At 40.6% G+C, this 26,855-nt stretch overlaps 1 protein-coding gene across 1 annotated transcript in view; it reads left to right on the forward strand.

Annotated features, from left to right (window-relative positions):
- The window catches only part of LOC119649790 (odorant receptor 56a-like), a 41,468-nt gene extending 15,017 nt beyond the window's left edge, over nucleotides 1-26,451 (forward strand). Inside the window, exons 6-16 of the mRNA XM_038052134.1 lie at nucleotides 3,700-3,817; nucleotides 7,809-8,026; nucleotides 8,094-8,306; nucleotides 8,422-8,546; nucleotides 8,604-8,703; nucleotides 8,767-8,865; nucleotides 8,973-9,125; nucleotides 25,621-25,760; nucleotides 25,818-25,917; nucleotides 26,187-26,339; nucleotides 26,398-26,451. Of these exons, the coding sequence (XP_037908062.1) occupies nucleotides 3,700-3,817; nucleotides 7,809-8,026; nucleotides 8,094-8,306; nucleotides 8,422-8,546; nucleotides 8,604-8,703; nucleotides 8,767-8,865; nucleotides 8,973-9,125; nucleotides 25,621-25,760; nucleotides 25,818-25,917; nucleotides 26,187-26,339; nucleotides 26,398-26,451 (1,473 nt within the window). The remainder of the gene's footprint in view (nucleotides 1-3,699; nucleotides 3,818-7,808; nucleotides 8,027-8,093; nucleotides 8,307-8,421; nucleotides 8,547-8,603; nucleotides 8,704-8,766; nucleotides 8,866-8,972; nucleotides 9,126-25,620; nucleotides 25,761-25,817; nucleotides 25,918-26,186; nucleotides 26,340-26,397) is intronic.
- Nucleotides 26,452-26,855: the final 404 nt, after the last annotated feature.

Here is a 26,855-nt window from a genome sequence, read left to right on the forward strand (position 1 = left end):
GTCGATTCTATCCATTGTAGTCTGTGAGGCAAGGTTTCGGATTTTCAGCGCGCACTCTAGTTCTTTGAGACCTGATCTACACTTAGCTGATCCCGGAACTCATAGACGGATCAGCACTTGCTCGGGGCAACGCGATCAACTAATACCACACTATTCGACCAGTGTCCCGAAGAGGCTGGCTCTTGATACGTACCAATACTATCACCTTAGCAGAGCTAGGCTCACATCACCCCAACGACGTCGACAAGCAGTTGTTGATGGCTCCGGGAACTCCCAGTGTGTCTGGGAAACTATCGGTCATTAGCAGTTCGCTCTACATCTAGAACCTTTCTCAAGGTTACTACCTAGGATGCAGGTATTATGCCAGGTACCCCGTACCCGTATCTTAAGCGACCCATTAAGGATCGTTGATGACTTTTGAGGCTAAATGGACCATTGCAGTTAATATATATAAACACATAATCGAGAGATTTAAATCTAAATACATTGGGCTACACTAAAATCAGTTGCTTCCGCAGTAACTATATTTATATATCTCTGAATAGCGGGGAAGCGAACTTGTTTTTGCCTTGGCGGTATAGCTCCATGTTTTCATCAAGGCTTTTCCGACCTGGGGCTACTGCAAGCAAAACTTCCAGACTCTCCAGTTTCGGGTTAATGTCATCTAGTTCATTATCGCTACACCGAAGACAGAACTTACCACGTCGGTTAAGTCCTTCTTCGCCTATTCAGTTCAAGTGAAGCTAGGTTGATATGGACAAATTATAAGTTTGGCAAGTCAGTTCAGAATTTTCTAAATCAAATTCCGAATTTTCCAAACTATTTCAGATTTTTCGAAACTGACTTCGAACTTTCGAACTGTCCATTTCAAATTCAGATATAAGATTTTATACCAACATTTTATCGCTGGATAAGGATCTAGATTCTATGGGAGAGGTCTACACAGCTCATGATTTTTTCAGAATTTCCATTTTTTGTAGGTAGATAAACAAGAAATTAAATTATTTCTTATTGAAATAAAATTTTTATTTCAAATACGTATTACAAAATGTAGGGTTTAAAATAAATTTAAATGCAACTGTTTATGCCCTTATACAAAAAATTAAAATTATGAAGAAATTATTGGCTGTGCAGGCCTTGCTCATAGAATCTCATCCTTTAGCATGAGCTTGCGTGGGTAAGGGTTTGAAAGTAAGTAGCAAACCCACAATTTAAATACTTGGGATGTCCTCTCGATAATCAGTGGACAGTGGAGGTTTTACCCGAAACGCTGAATTGAATTGTAGTCACAAGTACAGGATTTAATATCTATAATAGAAGTTTAAAAAACACCGAAAATTGAGGAGTTTACAGTTTTTCCCAGACCACGAAAACCAACAATGACAGAAAATTGATGGACTGCTCAGATTTCTCTCACAACTTAAACTCAATCCCCAACCAGTGATCATATGTTGATATCAAACCTTATAGTAGAACATTGGAAAAATTCTGAATTTCAAATGAAAAATTCTGATTTTGAATTGAAAAAGTCTGAATTTGAATTGAAAAATGCTGAAACTGAATTGGAAAAGTCTTAAGTCAATTTGGAAATATCTAAATTTATTTGGAAATTCAGAATTTGATTTGTGAAATTCTGCATCAGACTTGCAAAACCTATATATTTGGAACGTATGGGACTACCCTTTTCTTTACTCTCAGTCCTTTAAAGTCATCTACAGTTGCTATCATCTTCGTTTAGTTTTTCATCTTAACGGCTTTCGAGGGTCAAATCATATATCAGGTCCATAAGTTTTTAAATCTTTATGGGTTTTAGTGGAGATTGAAGGCTTCTGACACACCACAGCTCATTTATTATCTGAACGGTGAATGCAACTGAATCTTTAACATCTGTGGGTTGAAGCGCAAAACGCGATTATTAGCCTGACTTAACTCAGGTTCTCATTAACAGCTGAGTCATCCCGTATCGGACATCCAGCCACTATATACATAAATTCCTCTGTCAATGGAGAGTTTGCTAACTTTCCATTGCGGCAACCTAGTGCCTTAATCAGTCAGCTATTTGGGCTTCGCTTGATTATGGTTGGCCCGGCTTGATATATGTCCTTCCTTAGTTTTTGGTGCATAGTACACAAGTTAGCAGCACCATGAAGCCGGAAAGGGAAACAACATCATTAGTAGGTAACAGGAACCTAATCATCAAATGAAAAATAACATTGAATACGGAGGATAGCTAATAACTGCTCAATTTCTTTAAATTAATGCTTTCTTTTGGAACAAAATAATCTTAAAAAACCTGGAGTCAACCTGCATTTGAAAATTATTATTCCAGTGAAAGCATTCACCTTGTTTTATTCTATTCTAACCATCTATCCAAAATTCATTCCACCAATCTACCCAACTCCTCAAGAGTTAACTTTTCAATTATAGCCCAAGTAATCATTATAAATAAAATGTCACAACAAGCAGAAAGACCCGCAACAAGTGAAGCGGCCAAATTTCAAGTTTGCCCCTGCCCACATTGCTGAGAAGGTTTGCCAAGATCAGCAACGAAGCTCACGATCAGCTGCGCAATGTTTTAAGTTGCATGACACCATGCTGAACAAAATGGGCCCAAAGTTGAAGCATGCTGCCGTCGTTTGAGATGCTAGCAAGCTGCTCATTCATTTCGGGCAAGTGTTATCTAATAACCAAATTAATTACGGTTATAGTAATTAATAAGACCAGATATTCTAAGATGTTGGGAGATGTGAGGATATGTTAAATTTGATGGTCTATTGTGAGGGACTAAATTCTTTATTTAATTAGAGAACGGAATGTTTAATTAGAATTAAATTAGTTGCAGTGACCGCTCAGAATTCTCTTTCTTGCTTGTTTTCATAAATTTGAAACCATTAATTCTTAAGCCAAATAACTTAAAGACACCTCATTTAGCCAACTCTTTTATTTGGCGTTGAACGGCGGTCACATATCAAAACTGTTTCAACATTACTTAAATGTTTGTACTAGCTGAATTTCGAACCTCGATAAAATGGCTAACGTATAGACGCCCTACCTAACCTTCATCGTAAGCAGCAATTGTCCAGTTTTTCCGTATGTCCACTTCGAAGACAGCACCTCCTCTGTGTCCTTCTAGAGCCATAGTAAGGAGAAAGAACTCCTGCCTGTGAGCAACCCCTAATACATGTTGCCTCAATAGACTGTCTAACTGATTAATAGGGGAAGGGCTCCATCGCTTTGACTAAGGCATAGTGCATGGCACCTTCGATGCCCATGAATGTGATTTCTTACTTTTTGTAGCAAGCGTGAAATGCATTCTCCGGTAGGTAGGAAAGCGGCCACCTGGGAATATGCATGCTCTTATGATTCGATCTATAGGTCGTCCTTACTAGAAGGCAGAAAGTTAGGCTGATTGGTCGGATGATGATTTGAGAAGGGTTGAACCATAAAAAAAACTAATTAGAAAATGCAACAAAAGTATGAAATGTTATTCTTATTACTTATTTGATAGACTATAGCCTAACTGGTGGCACGCTCGTGAGACTGAGTCATGAATGTTTGTGTCCATCTTTCTGCTTGCTAAGTCCCCCTGATAGCAAAAGTTGGAATACCATTTTAAATGTTTCTCAATTGATTAATCTATTTGGATACTTTTAACGAGTGATTACTTATATAAATTTGAAACCAATTTTCTACCAACAGGTTCGAAGTGCTTGGCTCAACTCGAATGATTTAAATAGATTGGGTCCTGTTTTAGGGGTCAGCATAGTGTACATCAACGTTTCTATAAGGATTATTGCATTTTATGGCTACAAAGACAGTAAGTTCAACAAATCCGAAGGATTTGAAATCGATTTTTGTTTACATGTCCCTCTGCATGAAATCCAAAAACAAAAAGCAGGGGCTTTGAAAAAAATATTGCCTTGACAATCATCCACGCTCGGCGTTCGAACGAGTGAAACGAGATCAAGTGGCTGACGCTCAGGCAGCTAAGCCACCGGGCCATCAGCACTCATAATGACACGGTCATTGTGTTTTTAAGAGTACTTTGAGAAATCTAGTCAGGGGCTGCCGGACAATGGCTGAAGTTCGTATGTAGCAACTTCTTTTAGGACTAACCGAAATAACCCTCTGTCTTTTATTGTGGTTTAAAAGTTGAAGCAGTGTCTGGAATTCTTGCCTACTAAACTTCCCACTCTGTATGCATGCGGAACTGCCGTGAAAAATTACTTCACCAAGAGGACTGCGCTTTAAGCGGCCAAAACCAAAGATACAACCATTGCACGTAATCTACTAGCAAATAATTTAATTCCTACAAAGATTCAGGAGGGACCACGTATCCAGTGATGGTTGAGATGATTATCCTTCCTCAGATCATGGTTGCCGTTATGGATATATCCTTAAAAACGTCTGATTATTTGTTGTTCATTGAATTGAGATTTGTGCCTTAAGCTAATGAAGCTCGGGAAAGGCGCATAACTTGAATAGAAAATTACGGAGAAGCTGACGGAAATATCCTTTGTGAACGATATATTGCATATGCGGCCATGACATGACGGGTTGATTTTATTCTGATTTTCAATACTGAGATTGATGATGCACCACTTGACTCAATTACAAGAAGGAACAGATGATTTCATTCAATATAACCTTAACTTTAAAGTTCTATGGGTTTTATTCGGTCATTCATGGAACTTTATTCGCATCATTAGATATATATTGAAGAAGCCTTTCGGAACTCGCATCGAAATCCGCTACTAATATTCATTGTGATGCTTTGTTTTTCGCAGAGATTTTTGCATGGATGTTGTAGCGCTATCAGTCTTGCAACAACCAAGAAAATCAAAAAGCAATTAGTGTACCTGCCCGCTCTTCCCAAAAAGAGAGGATTAAGCTTTAATAGTATTGTTCCAATCATAAAGATCTATTGGAAAAAATCCCATACGTGGATTTGAAGGTGAGTCTTAATAATGCAACAATCAAGATACTGGGGTCAATCTGACTGCCAAAATCAGACGTATTGCAGATTAGAGCGAATCCCCTAGAACGGCACAGAGGAACTAAATAGAAAATCGTTCCAATATCTTCCGTTCTTTTATCCACTGCGTGTGGTGCCGTCAGTGGTAATGTATGCTAAACTGTTTCTTCAGGAGTTGCGGCCACTAAAATATGATTAAAATGTAGCTCATCCATTCGAACCTTAGGCACGATGGCGTACATGCCGAGAAGAGACATATTCACTAAAATGAAAATTTATTCAATTCTCGTAATGAGAGATAACCAGAAAACAATTAGCCAATGATGCATATATCTTGAAAGGAAGGGGGAAATTTGGGAAGCTAGAATTCCAGCTTCAATAGCCACTTCTCACGTAGTCCAGTTACGGTCTTATTTTTACGGCCAAGCTATCCAACAGTCATCAACAACAAATACGTTACCACAGTCATCTCCCGGCTGGGCTTCTTCGGCTCGTTTAACCAGAGGACACTATTGAGTTGTTTAGGCCCATGGCAATGGAACGACCAAGCACGTTATTTTTCAAATAAAATCACCGTAATCACGCCCAGAACATCATTGGCCCATACCAAAGAGATTTCACTCCAGGAAAATCAGCAACAGATCCTCTTTGCGACAAGAGATGGAAAAACTGGAATATGAACATCAGTTGCACCATCTTTTCAGCGACTTTAAGGTCGTCTATGAGAGCATAGCCATGAGAGAATTCGGTATCCCGACGAAATTGATAAGACTGACTAGACTGACCCTGACCAATGTGCGAGGCCAGATAAAAGCAGCAGGATTACTCTCAAGACCATTCGACATCAACAACAGTCTACGACTATCATGCGTCCTCTTTAACCTGGCTCTGGAGAAAATGATACGTGATGCTGAGGTAAATTCGAAGGGCAGAATTCTCTTCAACTACTGGCCTACGCTAACAATATCGACATTAGGGGAATAACCGGGGGGACCGATCAGGCGGCACGAGATCTTGGGCTACACATTAATTAAGGCAAGCCGAAATACATGTTGGCAACGTCAGCGCCAAAAACCAAAGAACGAGCAATATCGAATCGTACTGGTCAAATGAGAGGAATAAAGATTGGAGACTACAAATTTGAAACCGTTGATAATTTTTCCTATCTAGGGTCGAAAATCACAACCAATAACAGCTACCATGATGAAATCCACGCGCGGTTGTTGGTCGCCAACAGAGTCTATTTCAGTTTACAAAAACGGTTCCGTCTCACCATAGGATCAAGGCTCTTACTGTACAAGACCGCGTTCCCGAGAAGAATCCTAAGAACAATTTTTCGGCCCTCTATATGAGAATGAACGATTCCGTAGCCTACATAACGACCAAATCTATAAGCGATAATATGACCGTCAGGTTGTGGATAAAAACTGGCTCAATAGGTTGTGCTGGGCGGGTCACTTGATCCGTATGGACATGGATGATCCAGCCCGAAAACACTATAAGGGTAACATCTACATATGGTCGAAAAAGAAGAAGAGGCAGACCCTGCTTGAGATGGAACGATGGCGTAGGTCAGAACGCCTGGCAGCTTTTAGGGATATCGAATTGGCGGACCTCCGCGCAAAATATCTGGAGTTTCGTATTAAGGCAGGCCTATATACTGGTTTTTGTGCAGTTGTTGATGATGAATCACGTTTTTTAGAATTTGCCAGTTTCCGACGTTTTCACACTCATACCGCGGAGCCCGATGGATATGATCTAGGAGCCGAATTAACTATCAAACTACTGATGTAACCAATTGCAACCCATTTATCAGCACAGAGTAAATGAGAACAAGGACGAAATCAACATCTTGAGCAATGCCTTGATAACAGAATTATCTCAAATGAAACCGATTGTGACCGACTCTAACTGGATAATAATAATACTAATCGTTTGCCCAACAATTCAATTGGATGAAGGTCTTGAAGTGTTCAAGCACTTCATTCAAGACCGAAACGGCACACCACAGGACTACGGTATACTGTAGAAGGCAACGTGATAAGCATTGTACTTGCCCGTGATTATTACCCTGATTTGTTTCGTGTACTGATTCACAGCTGAGTCGACTGATATCCGATATCCAGTCATGACACAAATCTGCCTGTCACCAGTAAGACTTAAACCGCAACCTTTCACTGTGTCAGTTTAGCCCGGGAAAGAAGTATCAAAAACGAGCAAGTGGATTTATGCCGGCACAGACGAGTTACATACCTTTACAAATAACCTGTCCCATACAATGCACCTTAACCTAATCTAGGTTGTATCACAAAGTAAAACCATATAACTCTGTAGGCACTTCAAATTCGCTCTAGTAATTTGAATATCTCCTACTCGATGTTGAACCCTACTGACAACGACATATACATACATCATACATAGTCACCCAAATATCCGAAATCTTCATGCAGAAACCTGCAACAGCTGGCAAATGAGATGAGACAATAGCGACTTTCCAGCAAAATACATCAACATCAACTTCACAACGTATTGAGTTTATCCAGATTTGACCTAGCAGCCTCATAGTCATGAGTTTAGCATGAAAATGTCGAACCTTCATATGCAGGCAATGCAAGGTCATCAGAGACCAACCACCAACTTCTTTAATGTCACATCTAGTTGCCTATTGTAATAGTTATAGCACAACAACAAAGAGATGATAAATGTTTTACCTGGAACACATATTGGGATGTAGTGTCAGTGTAGACCTTTATCAGCCCTTACAATACTGAGGCCTCTAGTTTGCTGCTTCTTTATAGGTACTTGGAAAGGCGTTAACAATTTTATTTTACAGGATATAATGAACTACTAACAAGTATTCAAATGGGAGTGAAACACGTTCTAGGAACAAGTCTGCCAAAGGAGATTCAAATATACAATCGCTACATCAAATATATCACCAGAATGGACTATATCATTGTAATACCATTTTCATTGACGGTGCTCTCACTTTATCTCGAAGGAATATATTTTTTAGTATACCAATTAGACGACTGGAGGACGCAACACCAGGTATACAAAACTAATAGTTAATTGAGTAATCTTATATCCAAATTTTCTCTTACTTTATTTGTTGAAGGCTGAAAATTCCACGGAAGGACTCCCCCGCATATTTTACTTATATTCTACAGGAAGTTTGAGCAATAGTTTCTTTTTTACTTTCCTTTTGCCATTCTACATGTTATTCGTTGGGGGGTGTTGCTTCTTTGCTTGGCCTACATTTAATGCAGCCCTGATGCAGTACGTCTCTTTTCGGCTAGATGTGCTGAAATATAAGCTCAAAAATATGTCAGTAAGTATAATTACGTGTAAAAGGTACTTTCTAATATTTTGAATATTGAAACCTCTGTAGTATATCATAATGTAACTGTGGGGGCGACCAGTAATTCTTCCGCATTTGTTTCCAGGAACATGTGGATAATTTATTGGAAAAGTCACAATTCATTCCTAAGGACAAATTTACCCAAAAACAGCCGGATCTCTTGAAGCACATTCTCGTCAGTTGTGCCATCGACTTGAGGGAGATTAGACTGTATTCTATTCTAAACAATTATAAAGATTTTTTGTAATTTAGTTTTTTTTCTTAAAGTTTCACCAGCAATTACGAATATGTTTCAAGTGTAGCTGTTTTCTTGGAGTCTTCGACAATAAGTGCATTACTATGTGTCCAATTATATATCATGTCAAAGGTAAATATGAACTTTGTGTATGAATGGCTTCAAGTTTAACTGATTTATTGTACTTCATTTCAGGATTTCTATGCTGGGTATGGACTTTATCAAATTTGGACGATAGCTACCATCGCAATACTTTGGCTCTATTATTGGCATTCCAACGAAATATCATATAAGGTCAATGTTAAATTGTGAAAAGTTAGTAATGCATGCCTCATTTTTGCATGAACTAATCATCTAGAGAAGTATCTAGGGAGATTAAAGATTCAAATTTATATTTCTAGAGCAACGGAATAACGAATGCCTTGTATTCGTTCAACTGGTATGAAATGCCACTTTCTCTACAGAAGGATTTTGCCGTATTTATGTTTGCAACAATGAAGCCAATTACTATGAGGAGCGGATTCATCCACATGAACACAAATTCATTTTTCATGGTAAATTTTTTCAGTATCTAATGCTCATTGAACTAAATCAGAAATGCTTTCTTTCAGATACTCAAAACTTCATACAGTTACTTCACCCTACTGCAAAATTTTGCAAAATAAATACTAAAATAATTAGTTACAAATATTGCTGCCACTAGAATTCAGGACATCATAAATTTCAACATTACTACTTGAACTCATTTAAAAATTTAAGAGTTGAAATTCCTCCATTAAAAGCGATTATCCAAAAATCACTAAATCCAAGGATTTTGGTATTAAAAATATAATTTATTCAACTGGCTGGTTTGATTGCACAAATAAGGGTGACTCCATATCCTTCGAACAAGGCGACATAATAAACACAACCGATAACAACTCAAAATAATATCGGCGACAGGACGTAAGCCTTGCAAACTCTGGACTTGGACTCAACAAAAAAAAAAAAAAATCACTGATATTTTACCTCGGAACAGCTGCTGTGAAAATAACCATATTAGCTTCGCTGGAATGCCATATATGTACACTCCCTGTCAGATCTCCCATCAGGCGCGACCCCAGTCGGCGGATTTAGGCATACCCGTTGATGTTTAAATATGTTTTCATGCACTTTTCTTTTCTGACTGTACATAGGCTAGTGTTTGCTCATCTCTGGTGTGTCGACCAAAATGGCTATGGGAAGGATACCCAGAACATAAAATCACTATGGAAAACGAGAGAAGGAGATAACTTACGATGCAGGGGCTCGGAGCCCCAGTACCGGCGGCTTTTGGGAATGAGCAAGCGGTCTCCCGGTCGTCGATATCCTTCAACCACAGTGCCTCGGTGCTGGACAACTTGGCATATAATGTAACAAGTGATTTGGATCTGGAAAAGGAGGTGTTCAAGCAATGTACAACCTTACCGAGAACACCAGATGAACTGAAAGCAGATTGTGGGACGACGAAAACCGCAATAATACCCACCGCATATATTCAAGTTGCGCGACAGCAGGAGGTGCTCCAGGAACAAGGAAGGGATCCATTCAAAAGAAGCTCGTCAGCTTTGAGATCTCCTCCAATGCCAAAAACGATGAAGGATAAAGTACAGACAAGATCAATAAACGCCAAAAGTTAAGGAGCGTATAAAAGGAGTAACTCCACCGGGGCTTATACGGAGCAGAGTCCCGATCCGGAGGAATTACCCTTCATCCAGCTTGGGGCAAAAATATTTGAGCTGTCCGAGTTTATCCAGGACCAGCACAACACGCAGCAAACCATTATGAATATGGTGAGGGCTATTAGAGTCCTCTATAAAAGATTGCAGATGGAGGAAAAGAATAATAGAATACCCCGAACCCCGCTGCGCCAAAAGTATCACAAGCGACCCAAGTGACACCTAACCGTACTACCACCGAATCACGGCGAAATAAACGAGTACGTGTGAAGGAGGGGGATCCTATAAATAATCAGCAGTCGCCTAAGAGAAAAAAAGGGGGACAGGACATTCTGAAAACCAGCACCAACAGCTCAGATTGTTTTTGACTCACTGTGAACTTATCACTTGTATAGCATTAAGTTTGATGATGATGATCCTCATCATCAACGGCGCAACAACCGGTATCCGGTCTAGGCCTGCCTTAATAAGGAACTCCAGACATCCCGGCTTTCCGCCCAAGTCCACCAATTCGATATCCTTAAAAGCTGGCTGGCGTCCTGACTTACACTATCGCTCCATCTTAGGTCCGTCTCGTCTTCTTTTTCTACCATAGATTTTGCCGTTATAGACTTTCCGGGCTGTGACCCGCCCACCGTAACCTATTGAGCCGCATTTTATCCACACCTTGACGGTCATGGTATCGCTCATAGATTTCGTCGTTATGTAGGCTACGGAATCGTCCATCCTCATGTAGGGGGCAAAAAATTCTTCGGAGGATTCTTCTCCCGAACGCGGCCAAGAGCTCCCAATTTTTCTTGCTAAGAACCCAAGTCTCCGAGGAATACATGAGGACTGGCAAGATCGTTGTCTTGTACAGTAAGAGCTTTGAACCTATGGTGAGATGTTTCGAGTGGAACAGTTTTTGTAAGCTGAAATAGGCTCTGTTGGCTGCCAACAATCGTGCGCGAATTTTATCGTCGTAGCTGTTATCAATTGTGATTTTCGACCCTAGATAGGAAAAATTATCAATGGTTGTATCAAGTTGTAGTCTCCTATCTTTATTCGTCCTATTTGATCAGTGCAGTTTGATGTTGTTACTTCGCTGGTTTTCGGTATTGGCGTTGCCACCACATATTTTGTCTTGCCTTCATTGATTTGCAGCCCAAGATTTCGCGCCGATAGCCGTCTGCTCGATCTGAATGAAGGCAGTTTGTACGTCTCGGTTCGTTCTTCCCATGATATTGATATCGTCAGCATAGGCCAGTAGTTGGGTGGACTTAAAGAGGATCGCACCTCTTGCATTTACATCAGCATCACTGATCACTTTCTCCAGGGCCAAGTTAACGAGGACGCATGATAGGGCATCCTCTTTTCGTAGACCGTTGTTGATGTCGAATGGTCTTGAGAGTGATCCCGCTGCTTTTATCTGGCCTCGCACATGGGTCAAAGTCAGCCTAGTCAGTCTTATTAATTTCGTAGGGATACCGAATTCTCTCTTGGCCGTGTACAGTTTTACCCTGGCTTTAAAGTCGATGAATAGATAGTGCAACTGATGTCAATATTCAAACAGTTTTTCCATCGCTTGCCGCACAAAGAAAATCTGATCTGTTCCTGATTTCCCTGGAATTATTCCTCTTTGGTATGGGTCAATGCTGTTCTGGGCGTATGGGACTATCAGGCCTAGCAAGATAGCGGAGAATATTTTATAGATGGTACTCAGCAATATTATACCTCTATAATTTCTGCATTGCGTGATATCTCCCTTTTTTTGTATGAGACAGATAACGCCTCGTTGCCAGTCGTGAGGCATTGATTCGCTGTCCCACACCTTGGGCACAAGTTGATGGACCGCTTGGTGTAACTGGTCGCCTCCATATTTAATCAGTTCGACTGTAATTCCATCGGCTCCTGGCGACTTATGATTTTTAAGCCGATGAATTGCACGGACTGTTTCTCCTATACTGGGTGGTGGCAGTATTTGTTCGTTGTTTTCAGTTGGTGGGGCCTCCAACTCGCCAATGTTCTGGTTGTTCAGTAGTTCATAAAAGTACTCAACCCATCGCTCTAATATGCCCATTTCGTCGGAAATCAGATTTCCCTCTTTGTCTCGGCAGGATGAGCATCGAGGTGTATAAGGCTTTATCCTGCTGACTTGTTGTACTTTTCTAGTTCACAGACTTGTTGTTTCTCCAAAGATTTCTTTTTCCGTCTCTGAAGTCGCTTCTCCGCTCGCCGAAGTTCGTGATAAGTCTCCGCTCATGCTGTTTTGTCTGTGACTTAATTCACACGACGGCAATGAACCGTCGATATTGAGGTGCGATCGTTTCATAGGGAACGGCTTTGCACTCAGTGACAGTGGTAAAATGTCGGCGTCTTATGAGAATATAGTCGTTACGTTACGTTTTACTATTCCCACTATAAAAAGTAGGAAGAAGAGACAATCGTTTGATGAACCATGTGTTGATTATTACAAGGTCATGAATGTTCGCAAAATCCATTATACGCTCGTCTCCCTCATTGCGCGCTCCGAACCCCTTTCCTCCATGGTACCTATTACCGTATGTTCGACATGACCATTAAGGTCGCCGGCAATGATAATATAGTCGTCAGCAGGCAAGTGATAAGTCTTTTCATCGAGAAGTTGCCGGAAGGCATCTTTCTCAGTATAAGGTCGACCTGTCTGTGGTGCGTACGTGGTGAAGAAGTGAATAGTGCGATCAGCTTCATCAGCCGATCATCAAATCGTTCGACATCTTTAATGTCATCACAATGACAACACCATATTGAGTGTGTGGGCTACCAAAATAGAGAAGTTTATAGCCATTTTTACCGCTCTCGCGTTCAATGTCGCAGCTTTGAGTACCAGGCAGAGCGCAGATATCAATGCGCCCTTTCTGAAGGGCTCTTCCGAGTTCCTCGTTCTTTCCAGTTAGGGTGCCAACATTTAGCGTGCAGACACGTATGTGTTTTGCTCGGACTAACTTGCTTACATCAAGAACCCTTGCCCATTTCTCGACAGGACCGGGGCCCGTCGTGCTTTCATGCAAATGAATGAACAACGTATTCAACCACAAATAACACCACAGTGAGCTTAGATAATAGCTTGACTGGTATCTCTTCTGATGTGCTCGTGCTCAATTTTTCATCACTGTTTTTAGGAGAAAAACCACACTCGAGTCGATTTTGTGCAAACGTAACACCTGTAACTAAGAATGTGATATGGAGTTGGGGGTTGATTTATAATCGATACGTTTTTGACGGACAGTTTGCTTTACAACTAATTTGTCGATCAAAGGTTGTTCTTTGCGTATTTACTTTCTGGAACCTTTTGATCATCCTTTTTACCTCTCGGCAATCAGATTTTGGAGATCAAGATGTTTTGCGTGGTTCGCGCAGTTTCTAAATTGCAACGTGTGGGTTGGCTACAAATACTTCTCCAGAGGTCTGCTGCCTGATCCAGATCGAGATTGCTTACGCGACCTGAGTTCTTGAGATTTTTGGGAAATCGTGTTTCGACTGACGAGCAACGAATATCTCCCCAAATCCATCATATCGCGATCAGTAGTACGTTTAAGAAATATTCTATTATTGTATGTATGTACATAATCAAAAAGGGTCCTGCCATCGGATTCGAAACGGACCATCACTACCGCGTTTACCCACAGGGAAACAGATAGTCGACCCCAAAGTAAACTCTAAGAAAACTCTCTTATTGCCGAAACGACTCAACCTCGAAATAGCCTGCCAGGAAACATTGATAGGCACTAAGTCGCGTCAAAAGTACCTTTATCTTTGACTCAGATGATATTAGGTTGTCGTCCCAAAAACAAGGAGCAAAAAGCTGAATTGATCACTGAGAACGAAGGTGATCGCGGCACGATGAAGGAAGGAATTTCTCAGCTACGTTAGTAAGAGAAGGAGAAGTAGCCGCAATAAGCTTCAAATCCACGATGATGTGCAACTGATGAAGCGGAAGAGGTACTTCACCACGATTCTCAATCGTTCAGCCTTTTCTAGACGATATGGCAAGCCACTATAATATGCAATACAAATTGTGCCTCCAATCAAAAACAAAATTAACTTTGTCAACAACGTGCCCGATAGGAGAGAATTCACCATCCTTGTCTCATGTGGAATTTGTTCTGCAAGTTTTGCAGTTTCTGCATAGTTGCTACTTTTGCCGAACCCAAAAAAAGGAAGGAAAAAAAACAAGTGGATGATGACAGTGAAAATTCCTAAGAATAGCATCCATCTCAAATGCGGCATTTTTAGCGGTATTTGTGGGATTCCTACTGTCGCAAAGATACTGACTAAAGTCATTCTAGATCCTATTAAAAACACCTGGTAAGCTTGATCGACAAGGAGCAGACTGGTTTCCACTGTCTTGTATTGGCCATATTAACACCCTTCAAATCATGGTGGGGCAGTATGCGGAGTTTAGATCGCCACATCACCTGCTCTTCATCGATTTCGAGAATGCCTGCGCCATGATGAATAGGGAGGTTGTCTGGAACGGCCTATGCTAAAACGGCCGAAATATCACTCGTTGTATCAAAGCAAAATCATGGAGGAGTTTTAAGTTCCAAAGCGGAGTTTGACAGGATTACATTCTGCCACCGACATTATTACTTCCTGTCATCGAAGGCGTCTTTCACGGTGTCTTCTCCGGAAGTAATCGAGTGATTCAATGAACGATTTCATCTTTTCTGAGATCCTCAACTACAATAAGGGCATCTCCTTTATCTCTTATCGAGTCATGAACCTTCACCAAATGACCCCCGACTAGGAGAGGGAGGTCAGAGCCCAATGAAAGTTAAACATTAACAGTTTCAAGGTTCATAGTCAGATAATCACACTGTTCTTATCTGCACATCCTAAGGAAGCTATAATAATGTACTACAAATAGTGCCCTATTATTCGAAATATTTATTCGTAACAAAATCAGAAAGGGCCCATTTTAATGATTAGCTTACTATACACCTAGAATAAACAGCTGAAACGGTGTTCGTGTTATACAGTATTCAATATTGAGAGTAGTGTAGCATAGTAGCATGATTATAACGGCCAACCGCCAATTAAGTTACGATTGTAAGTTAAGATTAGAGATATGTGATGTCCCATCACCTGAGGGGTTTAATTATCCCTTGAGTATTAAACTGATTGGATAAACCCCTTACTATGTCCACTATATTTATCCCTAATTACACCCTGTTATTGTAAATTAAGTAATGATCACTAACTAAACTTTGGAAAGTGAAGGCACTTTTCTAAATGAAATTAATCAAATTTAAGAAATTATAGTGAGACATTTTTCCGGTAGTATAAGGAATAGAAATACATAAATTGCCCTGAAGGATTTCCGAGTAACGTTCATCGCTCGGTATTTCGAATTAAAAATCGTGCACAACTTAGTAGTACCAGGAAAGAAATCCATCTTTTTAAAAAAAAAATGTTGGAAGATTTCACTTTAGATGCTGAGGTATTCGACAATCGTCTTATCAAGTGGCAACTCGTCACATTAAGGGTTATGGGGTTTATCTTTGCACGTACGGATTCTTTTAAATTGTTTCATTTCATTCGCGGAATTATTGTGGCGCTATCAATATTGTTACTCGTCTGTTCCCATGTAAGTTGAATCTCATGTTTCTTTATGAATTTGATTAACTAATTCCATGTATAGAAAAAGCGGATACAGGATCTTAAGATATCATTTAAACGACGAAAAAATGATTTCTATACTAATGGCGAAATCCCGGTGCTAGTTTCCTTCAAAACTAATTGTAAAGTTTTAATACACTTGCCCTCACTCGAGCATCCTTATCAAACTTCGATGATTTTTAATTTTTCACTCGACTCAGTGGTATTGACAAAAAATGAGGCAAGTCTTGGTTCTGAAATTTTTTGGGATCAAATATCCTCATTTCCGATTCTTTCGGATCAAAAGGTATCAAGTCACTAGTCCAAAGCAACATCTTCGTCTACATTACCGCAAGACGCCGTTCATTATCTTTTATAGGCGACCAACACTCGAACTATAGACACCGACAGGACAACATTGACGGTAAATTTTAGATTTGGAACGTTCGTTGATACGTTGATCGGAAAAAACACCAAAACACCAGAACGCCACTTCATCCAGGTTGCGCTAATGCGTGAAGCACTGTCATAACGCAGTTCTCCATTGGTTGATAGCAATAACCCGAGATATTTAAATCCTTCAGTTCTTGGCAAGTCACTAACACTTAGAGTGATTATGCCTGTTTCATTGGAATCGGTCGTCAGTAATTCAGTTTTATTCAGATTCAATCTGAAACCGTGTTCTGTGAAGCAATCACTCCAATTTTGGACAAGTTACTCGAGAGCTTTGCTATAAGACGCTAGGAAAACGTCATCTGCATAAAGCAGTGTGAAGATCACTGGACGTTGGTTGCCCCGTGTATCCATAAGAAGAACAAAGAGGAATGGTGGTAGGGCGCCTCTTTGATGGACACTGACAGAGATCCGAAATCGTTGGCCACATGCCACTTTTTGGATCATGATAAAGCAATTTGACCCTGCGCGCTAAGTGTTGACAGACAACATACCAGATGAGTTCGTGTAACACGATCAAGCGCTTTCTCTAAATCCAGGAATACAATGTAAATGTAATGTAATTTTCCATGATTAACCGCGTAGTGTGTATTACGTCACTTATTCTACAATTCTTGTCAAACCCGGCTTGATTCGCAGTTATTTGAACGACATCGCGAAGAGAGTTGTCAAGAATGTGTTTAAAAATCCTCATGATATCGGACGGTAATTTAAATATTCCAGAGGACTATATTTGTTTTTCCACATTGGAACTATGATGCTTTCTTGCGTGTTATCATCGAGAAACTTATGGTAGAGGCGATTCCTTTCACGGACCTTCATTTAGACATTGTCATTCCAAAGCCAAGTATCCCCCTTGGATTGTGGATCCTGTCTTCCTGGTTCGTATCTTTAACTTGGTTCCACGATTCATCCACATTCGTAATGGTTACACATAGGGAAGATCATCTCTTCTTTTTTCTGGTGGAACCGCCACCATTTAATGCACCGTAGGCCACTGCGTCCCCCCGCTATTTTATCGGCGACTTCCTTCGCAAAACGGCAATCAAAGGCCAATTTTGAGGTACGATGGCCTTATAGGGAACGGCTTTATAGTAAGTGCTACGATTAAATGTCAGCGTCTTATGAAGATATAATCAATCTGCGTTTTATGTTCCTACCATAAAATGTAGGAAAATAACATCAGCGTTTGATGAACCACGTATTCACAAGTACAAGATCATGAGTGTCCCCATAATGGAATATACAGACCCCACCCCCACTTCGTACTCTGAACCCTTTTCCCCCATTGAACCTGTGGCCATCTGCCTTTTCACCCACATTATGATTAAGGTCGCTTGCAATGGTATTATAGTCATCAGCACGCTACATATTTTTGCATCGAAAAGTTGAGAGAAGGCATCTTCTTCGACATTAGGTCAACCAAAAGTACCGCAAAGGGCCGGCCGTATTCGCGCTTTTGGTTTCACTCATCATGAGAGTTTCCGTACCTTCGTTTCTGGCAGACTTTAACGTAGGCACTAGGAGGACATGGATCCGTTTCATGTCTCGGTGATGTCTTGATTGGTCATGACCGAGACTGGATTCGGGGTTTATGACTTCTTACCACTTGGAGAGTTAAAATCCTTAGATTAGAAACAAATAGACAAGAGTAGCAGGATGACCATGACCTACTCGGTACGTGTAAATTGAGTCGTCATGCAACGAAATATTCTGACCAATGAAATACCTAAGCAGCGTGCTCCTGGGTCCCAGCTTGTAAAGTTTTATAATGTATTGAAGAATTAGTGTAATTTTCAATGTCTAACGTTCTATTCATTCAAATTTCATTCGATACTCTACATCTTCGATCACTCCACTCACTTTCAAAATAACTTTCTATCACCAGTTTCGCAGTATTTCACTCAACTTACACGATTTGGAATGGATAATACCTGGTTTGGCCACAAGCATAACTTACACCAACATTTTGGCAAGGATTATTGCATTTTATTGCTATCGAAAAAGTAAGTAAATAAAAGTTTTCAAAAAAGTTTGCATAGCGAGTGTATGTTCTCTTTGGGCTGTAAAGCTTCGAATAATTCAGAGAAAATCTAAAAATACTAAAGTCAATCTACCTTTCACAATCACGTTTTGTTTGACTTATGGATCAGAACTCTTCGTTTTATATGTTATTCGGGCCGGTACAGCCTTTTTGCCAACCAGTTCATCTTTGGTAGTATACGGGAAGTTCGCCTAACTGTTACCCTTCATTACCTCTGACTTCGGAAAAGGCTTCGACATGCAACTTCTTACCTTAAGCGAAAAATAAAGTATCAACTTGCATCGTTCAACACTCTTCACTTAGTACGTCTTTCTCTGCCTTGGACACTATCCATATTATTTTCCCTAACAGCACAGATAGAACAGTGGCGTGGCACAACCCTAACATGATGTTGGCATTGAGGGAACTGGGTTTCCAAATTTTCAACAAAACAGCGAAAGCATATCTAGCATTACTAATGCGTTAAGTGACATCTGGCTCACTGACCGCAAACCACCAGAAAGCTACTATTAAGATGGGCAAACCGACTGACACCGCGGATGTTCTGCTCGTTAATATAGACAGAAATATCGTATATTTTAGTGTAATGGTAATTATTTGGAGCTTCGCGGACAAACGCTGTAATGAATTTCCTTTTCCAGAGATTTGACGCGGCGACCACGGAATTGTAATCTCGCTCGGACCAAATATCAACGCTTCTCTTAATTTGCAAATCTAGATATAACTCCTAAATTTACTGCTGGTGGCTATGCGGTTGATCTGGCTAAATGTGCGCTCTCGTTCAATTGAGACCCAATTCACTTTACGATTGATTCTGTGCTCGAACAACATGCTACCAATAACTAGGTCAGGTCACCTCAGCATTCAAATCACCAATGCCGCCTTCAGGAAACCACTCCTCGACTACTTCTCATAGAAAACCTTTTTCTCCTCTGCATGTTGAAAAGTCCCCGTTGCTGAGTAACACTTCACTCTTAAGATCTTCCTCGTCCTGGGTCGGAATCTCACAGTTAGTATTCTATACTAACGTCGTCGATACAGTCATCAAGAAGAGTACTGAGGACTGAAAGATCAGTTCGATCATGAGGCGTGCTAGCCACCTCCGAACCACAGTCAATATTAAGAGTATCAAATTGCTTACTCACAAATCTCCGTTTCTTTCAATCTCCTTCTACTATCAGCGCAAAATACTTTGAGTGAATTCTAGAACCCCAAACGCACAGAGGAATCACTATTTCAACTTGATAAAATCCTTTCGAGTTGATAGAAAAAAACCATTAGTTCCGGTGATATTGTTAAAATAGTAATAATATTGTCAAGAACGTCGGATTCCGTATTAATTATAGAATTCCGCTCTACTCACATAATTTACAGACAATGTCCGTAGATATCCCTTGTTTCCCCAGGTGGAAATTTAGCCCCCAATAACCAGTGATTGTTCTTACTATGACCCGGAAATTCTTCTTGGCGAGCTCCAAACAATCTGTTGAGGGCTTAGTTTCGTATCCTCCCATGAATCCCCTGAACTGTTATTTTTAAAGTAACTTATTCGTGCGAATGTGACACAATCGGCAATCCCTCTTTCTGGCCTGAAAGTGCGTTTATTAAGCCGTACAAGCGTAACAACTCCTTCAATCAATGTGACTAGTCCTGTGCTCACTGTCAAAATTTTAGCTTGTCAGAACTCCTTACTGTCAAACTCCGTTCCCTCCTTTTCTTTCTGTGAGGAAATTTTAACCTCTCCATGTTCAATTGGCCTAGTCAACCTTTTACTCTGTTTCTTTATGAATACTTGTTTTTCCCTGAATTTCAACACCTTCTTGGATCGCACTCTCGATCTCCTCCTTTCCAACCTCCCCTAGCGTCACTTCTTTTTATTTTCTCGTATGTCAAAATTGACGCTCACCACATCCACTTGAATTTTATGCAGAGTTTCCCCGCTCAAACACCAAAACTGCGCGTAATTCTGTTAAGTTCAACTTCCGGAAAGGCAACTTTGATGGAGTCTCTTCAGCATTAGCGCCAATCAACTTGGATCAAATATTATCAACCTCTACATGTGTTTAAGGTCTTGGCCATTTTATAATATCCTGCCCGATCTCCTCCCCAGTTATGTCCGTTCTTCTACTTGTCTCCGTTACTACTCAACTTGGTTGATCACGGAGATCCTTAATAAGGTCCGTCTAAAACGTGCATTGCGGAAGAAGTTTCAGATTTCAAGGAGAGACACCGACCTTGCCCATTTCCAGGCTATGATCCCCACTGTGAAGTCGATAATTAAAATAGTGCATAGCAAATACTTATTATACTTAAATAATATGGAGTACGTCCTTGCCCGCAGTAACTTTAAACCGTTTTGGTCCGACACTCGCCATTTCCGTAACCCCATCCAATCTTTCCCTCCATCAACTTTGCTGATCCCACTGCCAACTCCCCACAACAATCCTGCGACCTCCTTTGCTCTACTTCCCTTCTGTGTTTACTCGCTCAACCACTGAGCCCCCAACGCGTCGTCTTGATCTAGACTGTTGCGAATTTCTCGCCATTCCTCTCCTCACGCCTTCCTAACTTGGGTTTCCCATTGGTAATCCCGACACCAATGTCGAAAAATTCTCTCTACTCTCTTGGCTTTCCTCCTACCTCTCATATCGTTCCTGCAAAGTTTCTTTTCATAGACGCTTATCCCATTCCTTCTCTCCCTCGTCTAGTGTTCCCCAGAGTTCCATACATGGCCCCTACTGTTCCAATTTTTTATCAATGACCTCCCCTCCGTCCTCACCCGTCCATGTTTGCTGTACGCTAACAACCTTAAATTATTTGACGCTGTTTCATCTCCACTGGACTGCGCTCTCTTGACATCCAACCGTGACACTTTGGTCCGTAGGTGATCGGTTAACAAGCTGAGTCTGGAAGTCAGCAAATGTCACTGGATGTGCTATTCGCTTAAACCCTCCCTTAAATCCTTTTCCTACTTTCTTGCCAGACTATCCTTTTCATTACTGACCTCCATTCAAGAGCTGGATGTAATCTACTATGATGAGCTTCATTTCAATTCCCACTTCATTAGCATCATCAATCGAGCTTCCAAAATGCCTGATTTTCTCCCACGTCCCTCAATTCAGCCCAATGGCCTGATCTGCCAACACCGATATTATTTTCCGCATTGGCTCTCGGAGTACACGTAGCGCCGACATTTTTGAAGAACCTTTCGCAGAGTTCGATATTTACTCTCACTCCCCGATCCCGAGGCAATGCCGGCCTTCAACGCTCGACAACTTGGGTCCTTTAGCTCAGTCTCCCTCTTTAACTTTAAGCACCTATTAAGCCATTTACTTACTTCTCCCTCTGAGAACAATATTTACCTAGGAACTCACTTTTCTGTATATTATTGTATTCATATAAATTCTGTAATTCTGTATATAAATAAATAAATGAATTACTGAACCATGCCATGCTCGAGTTGGTGATTTGAAGAATGCTCTGCTATCCGAATCCCTGCCACGTGTCAAGCTGGTACTGAAATCGCATCTCTCAGGGAATAAGATAAGCGCATTCAATGTATTCGCTATCCTTTCACTGGCTTATGCATCTGGATTATTGTCACAAATGAAGACCGATCTGGAAAACGTCCTGCGGCGGATACATACAACCAAATTCCAAATGCATCATCCAAACTCTGTCCTGCAGCGGAGGAACCTGCCTCGTTACATAGAAGGTAGGGGCGTGCTTGACATGGCAGCACAGCATCATCGCTAAGAGAACTCGCTACGCGCTTATTTTTACAGCAAAGAGCAGACAAGTCTCTTGCATGCGGCTGTCTGTCGTGTGGGCTAACTCCACTAAACTTGAAGGACCGATCTTTCAATAAATTTGCATTTGTCGAACAGATGGCTTTGTGTTGGGGAACTCTTTGCTGAGACGGAGGGATTCATGTGCGCTATTCAGGACGGCGTGGTCGCCACCTGAGCTTATAAAAAGCTCATCAAGAAAGAACGGGTGGAGAACAACCAGGGCACAATGTGTGGTCATTTCTGGCTGCACTATTATGGCACCGGTGCAATACATCACCAGGCATAATGCTGTATGTAAGGTTATCCATCAAAAACTTGCATACAAACATGGCCTGATCACGGAAAGATTTCCGGTTTACCGATATGAGCCGGAGGCAGAACTTAATAGTTCTGCTTACAGCATGTATTGGGACCGGCAAGTTTTGTCTGAACGTCATATTCTACATAACAAGCCTGACGTACAATAAGTTGACAAGACGGGTAGCTCCACGTATAAAATTGATGTTGCTATCCCCCATAACAGCAACATCAAACGGAAATACGTGGAGAAAAAGGTGAACTATGAGCCACTGGCTCGGGAAATCAAAGAAATAGTTCCCATAATATTGTCAGCTACAGGTATTGTAACTAAATCCCTCACGGCTTCCCTTGACGTCCTGGGACTCTCACACAGTCTAGTTGAAACCATACAGAAGTACGCCATTCTGCATACGTGCTCGATATTGCGGAGAGTTCTCGACACTGACTTACCACCGGCCACTACCGCCAGCGCCGAGTCTAAATGCTTGGCACTCAGTGCTAGTATTAGATAAAATCTGGCATCTGCTGAGATTGTGACAACTCGAAAATAGATTACTAGTAAGTTCGCCCCGCATAATTCCCTCAAAATAGTGACCACGAACCCTTTTCAAATTTCCGGGCTCTAGCCTGTGCAATAGTGTCCCCGGTCCTTTCCTGGCCAGTCCTTCTGCTGCATCATTGCCTTTAACCCAGTGTGGCTTGAATCTCAAAGTATCTGGACCTTGTTGAAAGAGCAGCTTGACTGTCAGTTAGAATGGTAATGTTCTGTCCCCTATGGTTCCCTCCGAGACAAACGGAGACACATCTATATATAAAGTATATTTTCGGCTGAAATATGCTACCATGCTTGGTATGCTATGGTATGGTTTCCTTGGATCAATGGCCTTGGCGCCCGCTCCTTTTGCTCAGCTCAGCTGAACCATATATCATAGTCACGCGCTCCCAGGAGTCAATCCCAGAAGGACCTCTAGGGGGCCTATCCTCATTGCCCCACTGATACATACCCAAGCCAATCTTTGAAGTTTGTGTAATTCCCAGGCTGAGTTTTGTTCTGTCTGCCCAGATTACCGTCCCATTGGCATCATTAAGCTTGCTATTGCAGTGCATATCCAGTGCAGTATTTTCAGAGTTCCTCACCATTTTTTCCCTACTATGAGCCCTTGTAGCTTTCCGACATATGTAGTTTTGTGATTCCGAAATATTTAACCTCTGCTACTCGTTTCAACTATAGGCAAAGATGTTTCTCAATCACTTCGGAATCAAGGCATCTCGTGGCTCTGTGTACGATGTATTATCGAACATTCCTTTGATGTCCAAAAACGCACATAGTGTTATCTCTTTTGTTTCTATGACATCACTTGCCAGCTGATTCAGAGCAGTTTCAGTTGACCGTCCTACCATGGATGTGATTGCTAACGTTAGTTCTAATGTAGTTGCCTATGAGGTTCTCCACAGTTTTAAGTATTAACGATGTCAGGCAGATTGCTCTGAAAGATTCAGTGTGAAAAAGATTCTTTTTACTACCTTGCACGCCGCAATGCCCCTAATATATATATGAAGACTATGCAGCCCCTTATCACTCTTTGAAGAGAACTTAGGCCTTTTTGGCCTCTCTGGAGTAATGCAGGGAAAATGCCATCTACTCTGGGTGATTTCATTAGTTTCAAGGTTGCCACTGGTCACCTTATTCTAGTTTCCAAGCATACCTTGTTTTCTAGTTTCCAATTTACCTTTTAACTTCTTCTGTCTGTTTTTGGGTATTGGCAGAATGCTGTTGCTTTCCACCGTGAGGTAAAACTGCGTGAAGTGAGTTCTAAGCGGCATATGCACCTTGCCTCCCTTCAGTCTCGTTAAATGCCCCATCTTCATTCTTCAAACTGGCAGAAGGTATTGCCTTGTCTTTCCCTTTGTATGGTCTGGATGTTTCTCTGGTTTGTTCCATGCCTTCACAGAATTTCCGGAAGTTGTTTCGCTTTGCTTCCCTGATCACGTTGGTTCTCGTCATCAGCACCTTTTTGTACTTCTGCCAGTCCTCGATTTGTTTCGCTCGGTTGAAAAGCTTTCGAACTCCACTCATATTCTTGGTTCGTGTCCCAACAAGGCACATCCATTGATGACTATCTTGGCCGCCCAGCTGGTCTCATATACTTCAGTCACAACTCTGATGGGACCTCTCATCACCGTTTCCAGCTCTATTTCGCTCCTAATGTTAGCGCTCATTTATAGATCAGCCATTTTATCGCTTGTGTGGGAGTCCCAATCTGTTCTCTTCTCTAACTTCCGAGTCGACCTCAATGTCGAATTTGATTATTCTGAGATCCAATGTAGAGAGCTCATCTAGAATAATTTTAAGTACCTCTTGCTTTATGCTGGTCACGAATTTCATCCTGTTGAGGGTGATATCACAGTCCCGGACATATCTCTGCCGTCCTTCAATAAAAATAATATATTTTCATCCACAGAATATATCAACCTACTTACGAATCTTCAGACTGGAGTAAACAAAATTTTGCAAGCAGGTTTTCCAGAGGAGATTAAAATTTACACCAGTTACGGAGAATATGTTATTAAAATTGTGTCTACCATTTTACTACCCCTTTCGATAGCAATAGTGTTAATTTTTATGGAAGGTGCATATTTTATAATGTATCAGTCAGATGGATGGACGATACGGCAGCAGGTATGTGTGTATAAATGCAATATGACCTTCACTTTTCTAAATAATCATTTGTTCCCGGAAGGCTGGAAATTCATCAAAAGGATTGAATCATTTATTCGTTCTATTCCCTACTGGAAGTTTGAATGAAAGTTTTCTTTTTACTTTCGTTATGCCATATTATTTGGCAGTCGTTGGCTTCTCTTGCTTTTTTGCTTGGCACACTTTCAACACAGCCTTAATGCGGTACATTTCCTTCCGTCTAGATGTGATCAAATACAGACTCGAAAATATGCCAGTAAGTATTAATAGGATCTTTTTTGTAGGATTCCAGTTTTGGTATTTCTCAAATCTATGTAGCACAATGGGATCTAAAACAAAATTATAGTTCGAGAAGAAACTTTAATTTTGTAGATACCCTTTATTCAGCACAAAGACTGTTAGAGACCATCCATAGAAAACATTTAACTCTTTTGAATTTATTACTAGGAATATGTTGACAGTTTTCTGAAGAACTCACAACCTTTCGAAAATCAGGAATCTGCCCAGCACCGAGCTACCCAACAACGACCTGAACTTTTCAGAAATATTCTTGTCAATTGCGTTGAGGACATCGTGGAGATTAAATTGTAATCCCCAAATAAAAATTACATCAAACCCAATTTATAGCAAAACTCTGTTTTCAGCTTTACCAGGGAATACGAATACGTCTCCCGAATAACTCTTTTCTTAGAATCTTCAACAATAAGTGGATTGTTATGCATGCAATTATACATTATATCCAAGGTTAAACCAGTGAATACATATAAATGTGTTTCCTTTAGCTAATTATCTGTCCTATCGTAGGATTTCTTCACAGCATATGGAATATATCAGTTTTGGTGTGTGGCTACTATTGGATTACTTTGGCTTTATTATTGGCATGGGAATGAAATATCACAAAAGGTAGAGGTTCAAACGCGAGCAGTCATCCAACTAACTCCTTCTGAGGGAAAAGATGGATAAGAAAGATTGAGTTCTATTGTCATAAACATAAAAAATATTTATATTTTCAGAGTAATGAAATAACCAACGCCTTATACTTCTTCAATTGGTATGAAGTGCCGCTTTCTCTGCAGAAAGATATAGCAATATTTATGGCGGCGGCAATGAGACCAATAATTATTAAGAGCGGCTTTATTAATATGAATGTAAACACATTTTTCATGGTAAGTCGTACCTTCCTTCTTATTGCAAATAAACCAACTCAATCTTGTATTTTTTCAGATACTAAAAACTTCTTATAGTTATTTTACGTTGCTACAGAATTTCGTGAAATGAGATAAAGATTTATATACATTACATATTATTATAAAGATGAATTAAATTGGATTGCTTTAAAAACAATACTAATTGCTATGGTGTTGTGGTACGAGAAGATATCCAATCAAAACTTTCCAGAAATTATTTTTTCTTGACCAATAGTATTGTTTTTGAAGAATATTTTCCCTAAATTTTCAAGAGAAATCCGAAAAATTATAAAACTTGCAGCTCTGTAAACACTGCACGTTTCCAATGTAAAAGGTTAACTCTGAATATTGTTTTCATCTAAAAATGTGGGTAAGTTTCCTATAAAAACCCTGAAAATCTCAAATGGAACTTTTAAATGATTTTGAAGGTATAGTCTTCGAAGTGACCGTGTCTCCACTGGGGGGAGGCCACCGACCTTTTCACTATTGTTTTGT

This window comes from Hermetia illucens, chromosome 1, assembly GCF_905115235.1.
Source record: "Hermetia illucens chromosome 1, iHerIll2.2.curated.20191125, whole genome shotgun sequence".
Lineage (NCBI taxonomy): Eukaryota > Metazoa > Arthropoda > Insecta > Diptera > Stratiomyidae > Hermetia > Hermetia illucens.